Genomic DNA, 17,370 nt, shown 5'->3' with positions numbered 1-17,370 from the left:
ATTATAAGTCATTATATGAATCTTAAAGTGGCTCTGATAATCTGGAGTGTTTGGATTACTTGTCGGATGTAACATTCCCTACCTTAGATCCTGATCAGCGAGCCTTTATGGACGCTGAATTCACTGTGCAGGAGATAGAGAATGCTATAGCGGACATGGCCTCTGGGAAGGCCCCTGGGCCGGGCAGGTTCCCTATTGAATTGTATAGGAAGTACCGAGACATATTAACGCCACTTCTGAAAAAGGTATTTCGGGGAATATGGGAGGGGGAATCTATGCCTGAATCCTTTTACGAGGCCAATATCATAGTGCTTAGGAAGGAGGGGAAGGACCCTTTGGAATGTGGCTCCTATCGTCCCATATCGTTAGTAAATGTGGACTATAAAATCTTTACTAAGATTCTCGCCACCAGATTAAAGTTGATTATACTGAACCTTATACATCCTGACCAGACAGGCTTTATGCCTGGTAAGAGCACTTCAATTAATATCAGAAGAGTCCAGTCAATAGTCCAATATAGTTCTCTAATGCCAGACAACAAATGGGCACTGGCGTTGTTAGATGCCGCCAAGGCTATTGACTCTCTTGAGTGGCCTTTCCTCTCCGCATGCCTACAGAGGTATGGCTTCGGTGATAAGTTTATAAAATGGGTTAAAACACTATATATGAAACCTAAAGCTCGTATTATTGTCAACAATTCTATATCTGAGTCCTTTTCATTACACAGGGGGCCCCGTCAGGGGTGCCCTCTTCACCATTGCGATTGAGGCATTGGCAATACGTATAAGGTCTTTCCCTGGCATTAGGGGTATAGATATAGCGGGTCGGGTAGATACCATAGGTTTATACGCAGATGATATGGTGATATTTATGGACGAGGCAGAGGAAACTTTGCCTCAATTGATTGCCGCCATAGATGGATTCTGTAAATATTCGGGCTTATATATAAATTGGGAAAAGTCTGCCCTGTTACCCCTCTCCCATGCCCCGACTAGAGGCTCTCTCCTCGTTGTCTATTGTATCTAGCTTTAAATACCTGGGTGTCCATATATCCCATAACAGCACGCTCGACTTACAACTTAATATCTGCCCACTGCTGGAACTGGTTAAAGTTAAATTTGCAACCTGGAGCAAATTACCGCTGTCTGTGGCCGGACGCATCAGCCTGATTAAAATATTACTTCCCAGACTTAGCTATTCCCTTCAGCACAGTGCCGTAATGGTACCCAAGTATTTTTTGTGAATCTTAATTCCCAGGTCATATCTTTTATATGTGGGAAAATCAGACCCAAACGTAAATTGTCCACTCTGCAAAGGCTTAAAAAGGGAGGTGGGGCGGCGCTGCCAGATTTCTTCTTATATTATTTGGCAGGACAGGCTAAAGCTCTCAGTAAATGGATGTTGGGTAATGATTTCCCTAATTCTGAAAGTCACTTGCTTCACGCTGCAAGAACTGATTGCCCACTGGGTTTCCTGGAGTTGGAGGGGCCTGGTGTCCCTCGTTTACTGCCCCTGCTCCGTCTGGCACGATTAGTATGGAGGCAAATTAAGAAAGTGATTGGATTTCGGGATATCATAGCTGAAATGCCCCTATGGAAAAACGCCTATTTTCTGATATTACTAAGTCACCCGTCCACTGATTTTTGGATTCAACATAATGTCTCCCTGATAGGAGACTTGTATGATCATGGGACCTTAATGTCTTTTGAGCAGATACAGGCTAAACATGATGTCCCGAGATCTCAATTTTTCCGCTGTTTACAACTAAGATCTGTTCTTCAGTCGCACATAAGGAGTACAGGTGGGGGCCGTGCCATTTCATCCCTACCTTTGATAGGAATACTTAATTCACAGGGTCCCCAGGGCCTCATCTCCTCTTTATATACGTACATGCTGTCGGTGGGAGCGGAGTCTGCCATAAGTTCTGTTAAAGGGAAGTGGGAAAGACTCATCCCTAATACTCAGGGAGAGGAGTGGGAAGAGATCCTGGAGTCTCCAATCAGAGCATCACCATCTGTTAATAATAGAATGATACAGTTGTATATAATAAACCAATCATACTGGACTCCGATACGACTTTTTAAGATGGGTCGATTCCAATCATCAGAATGCTTGCGATGTCACTCACCAGATGCAGACTTTATTCACATGATATGGCAATGTCCCACTACCCTACAGTACTGGAAACAGGTGACGCTATTCTTGTCATCACTGGTGCAAACTCCTGTCCCTCTTGATCCACTGGTCTGCTTATTCGGGGTGTGGGAGGAGGAAATTTGGGGTCACCATGTTGGGATATTTCTACGTGAGACACTGTTTCTGGCACGGAAAGTATTGGCACTACGGTGGATGGGTAATTCATGTCCCTCTCTCAGAACCTGGATTGACCTAGTAAACACGATTGTTCCATACGAGCGCTCACTATATCAGAACAGGGGATGCCCGGGTAAATTTGAAAAGATCTGGGAGAAGTGGAATTCTTCTCATCTTACAGTGTAGAATGGAGACATTGCATGTGAGACACTATGGTGAAAGACAGTAGGCTGCGAATTGGTAAATAGTTGACGTAGTTGTAGTTTAGTTTAGGAATTTCTAATCGATCTGCATTATCTAAGCGACATGATAAAGGCCTGTGAGATATAATTGATGTACATGTTTATAATATATTGGCCGTTGTTCTTTGTATATGCTTGGGGAATTACGCATGTACTCTCCGTATATTAATAAGTGTTTATGCTCTGTACAATGTTCATAACCACAAGCAAATATGTATGCTGTAAATTACATCCTTTTCTTGTTTCGAGTTTAATAAACGAATATAAAAAAAGGATTTAAAAAATAAATGTAATTTATAAAGAAAGCAAGAACTGCCAAAAGTAATGGACTCGGATACACCCTGTATTAGACATAAGGGAGGACACATTGTGTTCAAATGGTCATGTAGTGGTACTCCTGTACTGATAAAGGTCTTTATTAACTGCAAAATCTGCCAAAAAATATGAGCAGGGTCATCCATTCACCCTTGAAGGCACCAACTGTAGTACCTCATTCAAATATTGTGAACAAAGTGTAGTTGTGGTACTCCTTAACTCATAAAAGTTTTGAATACCGTGCAAAGCCTACCAATAATAATAAGCAGGGTCATCCATACAGCCTTGAAGGCTTCATCTGTATTGCCTCATTCAAATTATTAAGAAAGTATAGGTGTGGCACTCGTGGACTCATAAAGTTGTTGCATAAAGTGCAAATCCGGGGAAAAAAATTATAAGGAGGGCCATCCTTATAATACTTACACCTTTTGAAGGCAACAACTGGAGGGCCACATTCAAATATTGAACATGAAAACCACTTTATGAAGTACTTCCATCTGGTGGTGTGGAAAAGTCGAGTCTAAGCCAGGCTTTGTTCATTGTTATCAGAGTGAGCCTGTCTGCATTTTCTGTTGACAGGTGAAAGTTCCTGTCTGTTATGACCTCCCACCTACCTCCTGGCGGCTCTAATAATCCGCTCTGACAAGATGCTAGCGGCAGGGCAGCACAACACCTCGAAGGCATAAAAGGACAGCTCATGTCAGCTAGTCCAGCTTTGAAATCTAATAGCTGACGGTCGCAGACGAATTAGGGAGTATACTATTTTTTTTGGCCAAGTATTGCTTGATCTTTAAAAACTTTTCCCACCTTGTCAAAAATACCCAAACATCTGGTCCTGGATGCTGGGAGGATGTCATGAAACTGGCCCAGGCCTTTTACAGTGTACCCCTACCTCTGCTGTGTGTCTCCCTCACCTCTCCTCCTTCGTTGGGCAAGGAAGCTTGCCCCCCGCCGCTAGCATTGTCTGATGGGAATTTTTACAGCATATTTTCCACAGTGGCCTTCTGGTATAGCACCATTTTAGTAGACCTCTCCACCTTAAGAAGGAGAGATGCAAAGTTCTCTTTGTAGCATGGGTCTATCAGGGTGAACAACCAATACGCTTTTCTTCTTTTTTTTTTTTTTCTTTTTTTTTGGCCAAGATAAATATAGCGCAAGGGTTAATGGAAAGGCCGCGGTCCATAAAGTCGGCAATATGTGCCAGGCTCTCTAGAGGCAACATTTCCCTGACTTCATCATGATGACGGCTCTATCGCTCTCCTCCTCCCGCTCTTCTTCCTCAGCCCATCCACGTAGGAGAGACGGGACGAAGTTTGTGTGGGTACGATCCTCTGTTGCCAACAGCTGTTGTTATTCCTCTTCTTCATTGTTACCCAGTTGGCGCTGAGCAGATGAGATGAGGCTAGGGTGGGAAGTATCTCCCTGTCTCATGTTTCTCCATCTCCACCTGCTCCGCAAGCAAGTCTTCATGTTTAATTGTGAGCAGCGACTGTTAAGTAGGCACAGAAGCGGGATTGTTGCGCTGACTGTAGTGTCATCGCTGCTTACCACCTTAGTGGAGTCCTCAAAGTCTTGATGAGCAGCTCAAATGTCTGACTTCCATGCCCACTCTTCAGTTGTTATATGCGCATGCTCACCAGAATAGCGATGGGCGTGTTGGAGCTGGTACTCAACCACTGGCTTGTGCTGCTCACAAGGCCTTGCACCAGCTCCAGTGCGTGGTCACATCGCACAACAGTTGGTGATCTAGCGCTTTATTGTCTTCTTCAGCACTGCCATAGCGGCGGCAACTGTAGCCAACGTGAGGACCTTGACCAGAAGCTTTGGCAAATCTGGGCAGGTTTTCAGAAACCATTGAACTGCCAAGTTGAGTACATGTGCCACGCATGGTTCATGTGTGAGCTTGCCAAGCTTTACAGCCACCATAAGGTTACGCTGATTATCACACACGCCCATAATTGGTTGTAAGTTCAGCGGCGAGAACCACAGATCTGTCTGGTCTGTTATTCCTTTCAATAAGTCTCCTAGACAAATTAGCTTCTATGAGGAGCATGAAGCACCAGTTGTGTCGATATTATTGTTGTGTTTTATTAGAGATTTGTTTGCTGGTCCGTTCAGCCTCCGAAATCAATGCTTCCATTCAGTGACCGTAAGCAGAGGAAGACATGCAGGCTAGATCTTATGCATAAGGCCAAACCCAAAATTGGTAATCAAGGAACTCTATCATTCCATTGTTCTTCCAACCAATAGCTCCATTGTGTGGATGTGCATTGTAGACCCAATGGAGTCGTCACTACACGGGGCCTCACATACAGTCCCAGGTGATGGACTTATGGAATATTTTTAATTCTTTGAGCTAAAAGCAAATGGTTAAAGGGAACCTGTCTACTCTTTTTGCCGCTATAAGATGCGGCCACTGCCTTTCAGGGCTTATCTACAGCATTCTATAATATGATAGGCCCCAACCCTGACCTGAAAGATGAGAAAAATAACTTTTATTATACTCACCTGGGGGGGCGGTCCGGTCCGATGGGTGTCGCATGTCTGGGTCCAGCGCCTCCCATGTTCATGCAGTGTCGTCCTCCTGCTTGCTTTGTGTCGCACTCCTGCGCAAGCGTACTTCTCTGCCCTGTTGAGGGCATAGCAAAGTACTGCAGTGCGCAGGCGCCGGGAAAGGTGAGAGAGGCCCTGCGCACTGCAGTACTTTGCTCTGCCCTCAACAACGGTGTAAATACCCTCAGTGCATGCAGTTCTGTGCTTGATTGTACTGTCACAGGCACAGCACACCTAATATGTAAGTGCACTCTCAGATACATCTGTATGCCCACATCTTACATGTTGCATGCGTCTAGATAATAAATTGGTTTACGCACCCGTGTAGAAGAACTAGCAGAGCTGGAGCCGTGGAAATGAGACAGACCAAAGAGAAGGAGGCTCCTCTGATTACTCAGGAGTCCTTTATTCCTCTGGATCCACGTTATGGGATAACAGACTGGATTGTTTCTCTAGAGTCATTACATGGCAGAGTAGTTGCATTATCCTACTACATCCAGTACATGTATATCCACAGGTATGACAACATGGCCGAACTATTTGCTGTGGTGAAGACTCTGCAGGCACTGGAGAAGGCATATATCAAAGACTGTGTTTCCCCCAGCGAGTAAGAATCCAAGATATTCCCGTCCCAATAAAACCTGTCACCCATATGTGAATCTCTCTCTAGCACCTGTCCTCTTTACATGGTCCTCCTCCATAGTACATGTCCTCTGTACCTGACATTCTTCTCTATAGTACCTTTCCTCTACACATCCTCATCTACAGTCTGTTCTCTATACATGATCCTACTCTATAGTAACTGTCCTCTATACTTGACCCTGCTCCATAGTACCTATCCTCCATAGTGCCTGTCCTCTATACATCACCCTCCTCCATAGTGCCTGTCCTCTATACATCACCCTCCTCTATAGTACCTGTCCCCTATACACCACCCTCCTTCATAGTGCCTGTCCTGTATACATCCCCTTCCTCTAATATCTGTCCTTTATGCATCCCCTTCCACCATGGTTACCGGTCTTCCATACATCACCCTCCTCCATTGTACCTGTCCTCTATATAGTTCACCCTCTTCCATAGTGCCTGTCCTCTATAGTTCACCTTCCTCCATAGTACCTGTCTTCTATACATCCCCGCCTCTATATTGCGTGTCCTCTATATAGTTCACCCTCTTCCATAGTGCCTGTCCTCTATAGTTCACCCTCCTCCATAGTACCTTTCCTCTATACATCCCCTCCTTTATAGTGCCTGTCCTCTATATAGTTCACCCTCCTCCATAGTACCTGTCCTCTATACATCCCCTCCTCCATAGTGCCTGTCCTCTGTATAGTTCACCTTCCTCCATAGTACCTGTCTTCTATACATCCCCGCCTCTATATTGCGTGTCCTCTATATAGTTCACCCTCTTCCATAGTACCTGTCCTATATATAGTTCACCCTCCTCCATAGTACCTTTCCTCTATACATCCCCTCCTTTATAGTGCCTGTCCTCTATATAGTTCACCCTCCTCCATAGTACCTGTCCTCTATACATCCCCTCCTCCATAGTGCCTGTCCTCTATAGTTCACCTTCCTACGTAGTACCTGTCCTATATATAGTTCACCCTCCTCCATAGTACCTGTCCTCTATACATCCCCTCCTCTATATTGCCTGTCCTCTATATAGTTCACCCTCCTCCACAGTACATGTCCTCTATACATCCCCTCCTTTATATTGCCTGTCCTCTGTATAGTTCACCCTCCTCCATAGTACCTGTCCTCTATACATCCCCTCCTCGATATTGCCTGTGCTCTATACACCACCCTCCTCCATAGTGCCTGTAGTCTATACATCACCCTCCTCCATAGTACCTGTCCTCTATACATCCCTCTCCTCTATGATAACTCCTCTATACACCACTCTCCTCCATATTGCCTGTCCTCTATACACCACCCTCCTCCATAGTACCTGTCCTCTATACATCCCTCTCCTCCATGGTACCTGTCCTCTATACATCCCCCTTCTCCATAGTGCCTGTCCTCTATATAGTTCACCTTCCTCCATAGTGCCTGTCCTCTATGTTGTTCACCCTCCTCCATAGTACCTGTTATCTATACATCCCCCTCCTCCATAGTACCTGTCCTCTATACACCACCCTCCTCCATAGTGCCAGTCCTCTATACGTCATCGCTTACTGTATTAAACCATCCATGATACTTTCGTATATGTGTGTCGCCTCCTGGTCTCTCTAACGCTGCCTGTGTGTTTCAGGTACACTGCCGCGTGTTCCCGGCTCTTGGTCCAGTATAAAGCCGCTTTCAAGCAGGTGCAAGGAGCTGAGGTCGGCTCCATTGATGACTTCTGCAGAAAGTACCGGGTGAGGCTGACATACGACACATATACCTGATGAGGGTCACACATATAACCCTGTGCGCCTTGCTCTGGGGATATGCGTAGACCTCTTCCTGGAGCATAGATTTGACTTTTCAGTAGTTGGTACTAGGCCGTGGGGTGGGTACAGTGCCCCTACAGCAGAGTAATGGCACAGTGTCAGGATCTCCACCTGCTGTTACATCGGGGGTCGTAGGTGACTCTTCAGTAGAGATACTAGGCCGTGGGGTGGGTACGGTGCCCCTACAGTAGAGTAATGGGGCAGTGTCAGGATCTTCACCTGCTGTTACACCGGGGGTCGTAGGTGATTCTTCAGTAGAGGTACTAGGCCGTGGGGTGGGTACAGTGCCCCTACAGCAGAGTACTGGGGCAGTGTCAGGATCTCCACCTGCTGTTACACCGGGGGTCGTAGGTGACTCTTCAGTAGAGGTACTAGGCCGTGGGGTGGGTACAGTGCCCCTACAGCAGAGTAATGGTGCAGTGTCAGGATCTCCACCTGCTGTTACACTGGGGGTAGTAGGTGACTCTTCAGTAGAGGTACTAGGCCGTGGGGTGGGTACAGTGCACCCTACAGCGGAGTAATGGGGCAGTGTCAGGATCTCCACCTGCTGTTACACTGGGGGTAGTAGGTGACTCTTCAGTAGAGGTACTAGGCCGTGGGGTGGGTACAGTGCCCCTACAGCAGAGTAATGGCGCAGTGTCAGGATCTCCACCTGCTGTTACACTGGGGGTAGTAGGTGACTCTTCAGTAGAGGTACTAGGCCGTGGGGTGGGTACAGTGCACCCTACAGCAGAGTAATGGGGCAGTGTCAGGATCTCCACCTGCTGTTACACCGGGTGTCGTAGGTGACTCTTCAGTAGATGTACTAGGCCGTGGCGTGGGTACAGTGCACCCTACAGCAGAGTAATGGCGCAGTGTCAGGATCTCCACCTGCTGTTACACTGGGGGTAGTAGGTGACTCTTCAGTAGAGGTACTAGGCCGTGGGGTGGGTACAGTGCCCCTACAGCAGAGTAATGGCGCAGTGTCAGGATCTCCACCTGCTGTTACACCACGGGGCTTAGGTGACTTTTCAGTAGATGTACTAGGCTGTGGGGTGGGTACAGTGCCCCTACAGCAGAGTAATGGCACAGTGTCAGGATCTCCACCTGCTGTTACACTGGGGGTAGTAGGTGACTCTTCAGTAGAGGTACTAGGCCGTGGGGTGGGTACAGTGCACCCTACAGCAGAGTAATGGGGCAGTGTCCGGATCTCCACCTGCTGTTACACTGGGGGTAGTAGGTGACTCTTCAGTAGAGGTACTAGGCCGTGGGGTGGGTACAGTGCACCCTACAGCAGAGTAATGGGGCAGTGTCAGGATCTCCACCTGCTGTTACACTGGGGGTAGTAGGTGACTCTTCAGTACAGGTACTAGGCCGTGGGGTGGGTACAGTGCCCCTACAGCAGAGTAATGGCGCAGTGTCAGGATCTCCACCTGCTGTTACACTGGGGGTAGTAGGTGACTCTTCAGTAGAGGTACTAGGCCGTGGGGTGGGTACAGTGCACCCTACAGCGGAGTAATGGGGCAGTGTCAGGATCTCCACCTGCTGTTACACCGGGTGTCGTAGGTGACTCTTCAGTAGAGGTACTAGACCGTGGCGTGGGTACAGTGCACCCTACAGCAGAGTAATGGGGCAGTGTCAGGATCTCCACCTGCTGTTACACCGGGTGTCGTAGGTGACTCTTCAGTAGAGGTACTAGACCGTGGCGTGGGTACAGTGCACCCTACAGCAGAGTAATGGGGCAGTGTCAGGATCTCCACCTGCTGTTACACTGGGGGTCGTAGGTGACTCTTCAGTAGAGGTACTAGGCCGTGGGGTAGGTACAGTGCCCCTACAGCAGAGTAATGGGGCAGTGTCAGGATCTCCACCTGCTGTTACACCGGGGGGGCTTAGGTGACTCTTCAGTAGAGGTACTAGGCCGTGGGGTGGGTACAGTGCCCCTACAGCAGAGTAATGGGGCAGTGTCAGGATCTCCACCTGCTGTTACACTGGGGGTAGTAGGTGACTCTTCAGTAGAGGTACTAGGCCGTGGGGTGGGTACAGTGCACCCTACAGCAGAGTAATGGGGCAGTGTCCGGATCTCCACCTGCTGTTACACTGGGGGTAGTAGGTGACTCTTCAGTAGAGGTACTAGGCCGTGGGGTGGGTACAGTGCACCCTACAGCAGAGTAATGGGGCAGTGTCAGGATCTCCACCTGCTGTTACACTGGGGGTAGTAGGTGACTCTTCAGTAGAGGTACTAGGCCGTGGGGTGGGTACAGTGCCCCTACAGCAGAGTAATGGCGCAGTGTCAGGATCTCCACCTGCTGTTACACTGGGGGTAGTAGGTGACTCTTCAGTAGAGGTACTAGGCCGTGGGGTGGGTACAGTGCACCCTACAGCAGAGTAATGGGGCAGTGTCAGGATCTCCACCTGCTGTTACACCGGGTGTCGTAGGTGACTCTTCAGTAGAGGTACTAGACCGTGGCGTGGGTACAGTGCACCCTACAGCAGAGTAATGGGGCAGTGTCAGGATCTCCACCTGCTGTTACACCGGGTGTCGTAGGTGACTCTTCAGTAGAGGTACTAGACCGTGGCGTGGGTACAGTGCACCCTACAGCAGAGTAATGGGGCAGTGTCAGGATCTCCACCTGCTGTTACACTGGGGGTCGTAGGTGACTCTTCAGTAGAGGTACTAGGCCGTGGGGTAGGTACAGTGCCCCTACAGCAGAGTAATGGGGCAGTGTCAGGATCTCCACCTGCTGTTACACCACGGGGCTTAGGTGACTTTTCAGTAGATGTACTAGGCCGTGGGGTGGGTACAGTGCCCCCTACAGCAGAGTAATGGGGCAGTATTAGACTCTCCGCCTACTGTAACACCAGGGGTCGGAGGTGACTCTGCTTCCTACCGTTTAACCCCTTCGATGCCTATGAGGAGTTAATCGGACTGCTATCCTTGGTGCTCCTATTGCCCCCCCATGATGCAGATAATGCTGGCAACCATGTCTGCTGTCATTGCATCCCGTCCTGGAAAAATAAAATCCCAGAATTCTACTGTTCTGTATAAATTACAGCTCGTCCCACAAAGTCCTCCCCCTACACAGTAGGCGAGGCCAGATGGGTTGATCCGCATGTGCATAATATCATGGCATCCTTACAGAGGGAACTGGGGGTCGGGCACAGGCAGATTATTATAACCTTATGAGGGTCCTGCTCTCCGCAGCTCGACTGTCCTCTGGCCATGGAGCGAATTAAGGAGGATCGACCCATCACTATCAAGGACGACAAGGGGAACCTGAACCGCTGCATTGCGGACATCGTATCGGTGAGTGACCAGCAAGGTCTGATGCCCCTCCACGAGAGCATGAATAATACAGAGGGGTCACTACCTGTACAGTATATACAGTGCCTCACGAAAGTATTCGAACCCCTGGAACTTTTCAGCCTTTTCCCACATATGATGCTTCAAACATAAAGATACCAAATGTAAATTTTTGGTGAAGAATCAACAACAAATGGGACACAATTGTGAAGTTGAACGAAATTTATTGGTTATTTTACATTTCTGTGGAAATTCAAAAACTGAAAAGTGGGGCGTGCAATATTATTCGGCCCCTTTAATTCTTTGTTGCGCCTCCTTTAGCTGCGATTACAGCTGCAGTCGCTTGGGCTATGTCTCTATCAGTTTTGTACATCGAGTGACTGAAATCCTTGCCCATTCTTCCTTGGATGGAGATCGTTTGTGAACAGCAATTTTCAGCTCTTTCCACAGATTCTCGATTGGATTCAGGTCTGGACTGTGACTTGGCCTTTCTAACACCTGGATACGTTTATTTGTGAACCATTCCATTGTAGGTTTTGCTTTATGTTTGGGATCATTGTCTTGTTGGAAGACACATCTCCGTCCCAGTCTCAGGTCTTTTGCAGACTCCAACAGGTTTTCTTCCAGAATGGTCTTGTATTTGGCTCCATCCATCTTCCCATCAGTTTTAACCATCTTTCCTGTCCCAGCTGGAGAAAAGCAGGCCCAAACCATGATGCTGCCACCACCATGTTTGACAGTGGGGATGGTGTGTTCAGGGTGATGAGCTGTGTTGCTTTTACGCCAAACATATCGTTTGGCATTGTTGCCAAAAAGTTCGATTTTGGTTTCATCTGACCAGCACACCTTCTTCCACATGTTTGGTGTGTCTCCCAGGTGGCTTGTTGCAAACTTTAAACAACCCTTTTTATGGATATCTTTGAGAAATGGCTTTCTTCTTGCCACTCTTCCATAAAGGCCAGATTTGTGCAGTGTACGACTGATTGTTGTCCTGTGGACAGACTGTCCCACCTCAGCTGTAGATCTCTGCAGTTCATCCAGAGTGATCATGGGCCTCTTGGCTGCATCTCTGATCAGTCTTCTCCTTGTTTAAGATGAAAGTTTAGAGGGACGGCCGGGTCTTGGTAGATTTGCAGTGGTACGATACTCCTTCCATTTCAATATGATCTTTTACAAATTGCTTCTTGGGATGTTTAAGTTTTGGAAATCATTTTGTATCCAAATCCGGCTTTAAACTTCTCCACAACAGTATCACGGACCTGCCTGTGGTGTTCCTTGGTCTTCATGATGCTCTCTGTGCTTCAAACAGAACCCTGAGACTATCACAGAGCAGGTGCATTTATACAGAGACTTGATTACACACAGGTGGATTATATTTATCATCATTAGTCATTGAGGACAACATTGGATCATTCAGAGATCCACAATGAACTTCTGGAGTGAGTCTGCTGCACTGAAAGTAAAGGGACTGAATAATATTGCACGCCCCACTTTTCAGTTTTTGAATTTCCACAAAAATTTAAAATAACCAATAAATTTCGTTCATCTTCACAATTGTGTCCCACTTGTTGTTGATTCTTCACCAAAAATTTACATTTGGTATCTTTGTTTGAAGCATGACATGTAGGAAAAGGCTGAAAAGTTCCAGGGGGCCAAATACTTTCTCAAGGCACTGTAGGTATATAGTGATGTACACAGTATATACCCCTCTTGGTATACAGTGGTTATAGAAAGTATTCAGACCCCTTTAAATTTTTCACTTTTTGTTTCATTGCAGCCATTTGGCAAATTCAAAAAAGTTCATTTGGTTTAGGTCAGGGCTCTGGCTGGGCCAGTCAAGAATAGTCACATTTATATGTGTGTGTGGTATAAAGAGGGACTGCTTTCCTTTGTGGTGACGCTTGACTTTTCTCTTTCAGCTCTTCATAACTGTGATGGACAAGCTTCGTTTAGAGATCCGAGCGATGGACGAGGTATGTTCCCAGCCTCCTCCCAATTGTAGGGCCCAGCCCGTCGTGGTCGAGGGCTCGCTTTTCAGTGTCCTCTCACCACACTTTCCTGCCAGGTTGCACTCGCAAACACCATTAGTGCAGTGATAGTGCATAGTGCGCTCCTTGTGGTAACCAGTGGTGCCTCTCATAGTAATTGGTTCACTATACATGACTCGTCTCCCCCACCAGGTATGAAGCGTGCCACACCAGGTACGTCATGACATTGATTGTCTAAGGGATTTCAGGAGCGAGCGGAGTGCTGTACACACCTCTGTCCTGCAGTCCCATACACAGTGAATGGAGCAAGGTCGAGCATTCAGGAGGGGCTCTCAAACCCTGTTGTCAGTGTTCCAGAGTCGCGGCGATTACTGGGGCTTAGCGGTTGGTTCCCCCGGAGATCACCCATGCATAGGGGAAACCTATTATTTTGGGAATAACTGTTAAATAACAATAATATTGTGCTCGCCTAGCCATGATGAGGTGAGGAGCATGCGGCAGTCTGCTTCGTGCTTGTACAGCTAGCGGCTCAGAGATGCCATTATGTTATTGCACCTCAGCGACAAGATCACAGGGTAGATGGTGGAGCAGGGAACTGGTGGCTCCTCACTCCCATCGTACTCAACGATATTGGAGGACACAGATACAGTTTACACTGGTTATGGAGGGTTCAGACCTGATACACTGACCTTCATAGCAGCTGTACAGTGTGCTTCCATGAGAGGTACCCCTGATTATAATCCCCCATACTCCACTGCAGGGGAGACTGTACTATACATGTGAGGACTGAAATACTGTGATCTACAGCCAACTGTGGCTGCACTACTAATCTGCTGAATACAAGTTTCTCTGTCCTGACAGATCCAGCCCGACCTCCGAGAGCTTATGGAGACCATGAACAGGATGAGCCACTTGCCACCAGACTTTGAGGGCAGAGAAAAAGTCAGCCAATGGTGAGCTGTGTGCCATTTGTATTCTTGTGAATCCCTTAAGGAGGCACATAGTATTCAGACTTAACAGTTAAGGACTTCCACCATTCTTCTGACACATTCTCATCTACAGGTTACAGAAGTTAAGCAGCATGTCGGCATCAGATGAGCTTGACGATTCCCAAGTTCGCCAGATGTTGTTTGACCTCGAATCTGCATATAATGCATTCAACCGTTTCCTGCACTCTTAACTCCGAGTAATGTCGGATCCCCCAATAGCTGATGTTCATCATGTGGATTACAGAGACTGCCTATCCGAACACAAACTATGGAGAAAACTGCTGTCCAGCATCCATCAAGAATGAGAAGAGACATCCTTCCTGCCAGCTCACCCATCACATCTTTCTACCTGACCCAAAAGGGACAGCACTGGCCTTCTTCCCTTCCCTGTGACCTCAAGTTCATCACTGGTCACCCTTCCCTCTCCTCCAATGTGACCTCGAGAGCATCCTCAGTCATCCTTCCCCCCTCTTCACCTGTGACCTTGAGTCCATCCTCACCAGTCATCCTTTCCTCTCCTCCCCTTTGACCTTGAGTCAGTCACCAGTAATTCTTCCCTCTTCTCCCAATGCGACCTTGAGTCCATCACCTGTCACCCTTCCCTCTCCTCACAGTGGCCTCGAATTGATCACCAGTCATCCTTCTTTCTCCTCCCCTGTGGCCTTGACTCAATCACCAGTCATCCTTCCTCTCCTCTCCATGCAACCTCGAGACCATCACCAGTCATCCTTCCCTCTACTCCTAATATAACCTCGAGACCATCACCAGTCATCCTTCCTCTCCTCCCATGTGACCTAGAGTCTGTCACATGGCATCTGTTCCTCATCTCCCATGCAACCTCAAGAGGTCCATGTGACTTCAAGTCTGGCATCGGTCATCCTTCCCTCTCCTCCCCATGTGACCTCAAGTCTGGCACCGATCATCATTCCCTTTCCCCATGTGACCTCGAGTCAGTCATCAGTCATTCTTCCCTCTCCCCATGTGAGCTCGAGAATGTCACCAGTCATCCTTCCCTCTCCTCCCATGTGACCTAGAGTCTGTCACCTGGCATCCGTTCCTCATCTCCCATGCAACCTCGAGTCCGTCACCAGTCACCCTTCCCTCTCCTCCCATGTGACCTAGAGTCTGTCACATGGCATCCGTTCCTCATCTCCCATGCAACCTCGAGTCCGTCACCAGTCACCCTTCCCTCTCCTCCCCATGTGAGCTTGAGTTCGTCACCCTTCCCTCTCCTCCCCATATGACCTTGAGTCTGTCACCAGTCATTCTTCCCTCTCCTCCCATGTCTCCTCGAGTCCTTCAGTAGTCATCCTTTCTCTCCACCCCTGTGACCTTTAGTCCATCACCAGTCATCCTTCCCAAGTTCACCAGATGTTGTTTGACCTTGAATCTGCTTATAATGCATTCATCCGTTGCCTGCACTCTTAACTCCGAGTAATGTCGGATCTCACGATAGAATCTGTCACATGGTATCCGTTCCTTATCGCGCATGCAACCTCGAGTCCGTCACCAGTCGTCCTTCCCTCTCCTCCCATGTGACCTAAAGTCTGTCACATGGCATCTGTTCCTCATCTCCCATGCAACCTCGAGTCCGTCACCATTCATCCTTCCCTCTCCTCCCCATGTGAGCTCGAGTCCATCACCAGTAATCCTTCCCTCTCCTCCCCATGTGAGCTCGAGTCCATCACCAGTCACCCTTCCCTCTCCTCCCCATGTGAGCTCGACTCTGACACCAGTCATCCTTCACTCTCTGCCACCAGTCATACTAAACTGTGTTCTTCCCCTCCCCGCCGCCTGACATACTGACAGCTGGTGCATTGGTCGATCTCACAACATCTCTCCTGGTGATGGGCCAGAGTGGTGTCTGACCTCGTTAACCTGCCACCTGCATGACCCGTTCAGCCCCTCACCAGCAGCCTATCCTACCTGATGTCTCTATCTCTGTGTCTTCTCCGGACGTCACATGACCGCTCTCGTCTTCTGTGTTGATATAATAAATATGTTGCTCTTTGTCGTCACCCTCAGGTTACACTGACTCCTGTTCGGGGCTTGTCAGTCCTATATGTGGTCTTTGCAGTTTAGCTTACTTGTCCCTGCCATCTTATCATATGCAGTGTTTTTTAATGTGCGCTCAGTGCCATGGTCTGTAAGACAGCTGTGGGTGACTCCACAGCATGAGAAGTCCCCAAATTCTCTGGTTATCCAAGGGAACTGTAGTGTGGAGCGCAGACATATACATCATTATCAAAGCGTTGGTAACATGGTGGCTCAGTGGTTGGCGCTCAGGCTGGCAGGTCTGGAGTCCTACCCAGTGTAATGCCGCAGGTTTTGTGCAGTGTGACAAATATATTCAGAACAATACAATAAAGGGGATTGCTGACCAACATATAGAGCCTTCAAGGAAAAATATCCAATAATCCAGAGGAAAACCATGACGAGCTAATTTCCTGCCAATAGTTTATTGAAATGTTCATGTATTAAACTTCATCTGTCAGAAACATACGCTTGGCTTATATGACAGAAAAGGCAACGTTTCGGCCTTAATGGCCTTGTTCACAATTTACCTAAACATAAAAAAGATTCTGTAACTATCCACATGAAACAGACATGAAACGTGGACAATAAACATTGTCAGGATAATATGTCAAAAATCAAAATATATCCGATATCATCATATATGAAAAGTATCACCAAGGATCAATATCTAAAAGATAAGAATACAGTTGTGGCCAAAAGTATTGACACCCCTGCAATTCTGTCAGATAATACTCAGTTTCTTCCTGAAAATGATTGCAAACACAAATTCTTTAGTATTATTATCTTCATTTAATTTGTCTTAAATGAAAAAGCACAAAAAGAATTGTCCTAAAGCCAAATTGGATATAATTCCACACCTGGGGGGCGTGGCATGGCGAGCGAGGACGCATGTAAGAGAGCTCCCGCTCCAGCACCGGTGACCGACCCGAACAGAGCCCAGCATACTCACCCCACCTTCCGATGTCGGCTAGGAGGACCAGGGGGAATACGTCCGCGGGCCCCTCAGCACCCGACAGCACTCCCAGAGGCATCTCCCGCTACCTTATAGGAGCGGAAAGAAGGAAGGCTGCGGGCGCCATGACAGGTGTGGAGACCGGAGCGCAGCAGGCCCCGCCGCCACCAGGAAGTAAGGTGCAGGCGGGAGGAGAGAGAACTGGTGAGACGGCAGACGGAAGGGGACCCCCTGGAGGAACGGGGGCGCATCCACGGGGGCCCAGCAGG

At 48.0% G+C, this 17,370-nt stretch overlaps 1 protein-coding gene across 1 annotated transcript in view; it reads left to right on the top strand.

Annotated features, from left to right (window-relative positions):
• The window catches only part of VPS28 (VPS28 subunit of ESCRT-I), a 55,683-nt gene extending 39,553 nt beyond the window's left edge, over positions 1–16,130 (top strand). Inside the window, exons 6-11 of the mRNA XM_073563107.1 lie at positions 5,941–6,030; positions 7,675–7,780; positions 11,037–11,138; positions 13,055–13,108; positions 13,985–14,076; positions 14,186–16,130. Of these exons, the coding sequence (XP_073419208.1) occupies positions 5,941–6,030; positions 7,675–7,780; positions 11,037–11,138; positions 13,055–13,108; positions 13,985–14,076; positions 14,186–14,303 (562 nt within the window). The 3' untranslated portion in view covers positions 14,304–16,130. The remainder of the gene's footprint in view (positions 1–5,940; positions 6,031–7,674; positions 7,781–11,036; positions 11,139–13,054; positions 13,109–13,984; positions 14,077–14,185) is intronic.
• The last annotated feature ends 1,240 nt before the right edge of the window (positions 16,131–17,370 follow it).

This window comes from Dendrobates tinctorius, unplaced genomic scaffold (assembly GCF_039654945.1).
Source record: "Dendrobates tinctorius isolate UK_male_01 unplaced genomic scaffold, ASM3965494v1 ptg000378l, whole genome shotgun sequence".
NCBI classification, from domain to species: domain Eukaryota; kingdom Metazoa; phylum Chordata; class Amphibia; order Anura; family Dendrobatidae; genus Dendrobates; species Dendrobates tinctorius.
This window is presented reverse-complemented; position numbering and strand designations above follow the sequence as displayed.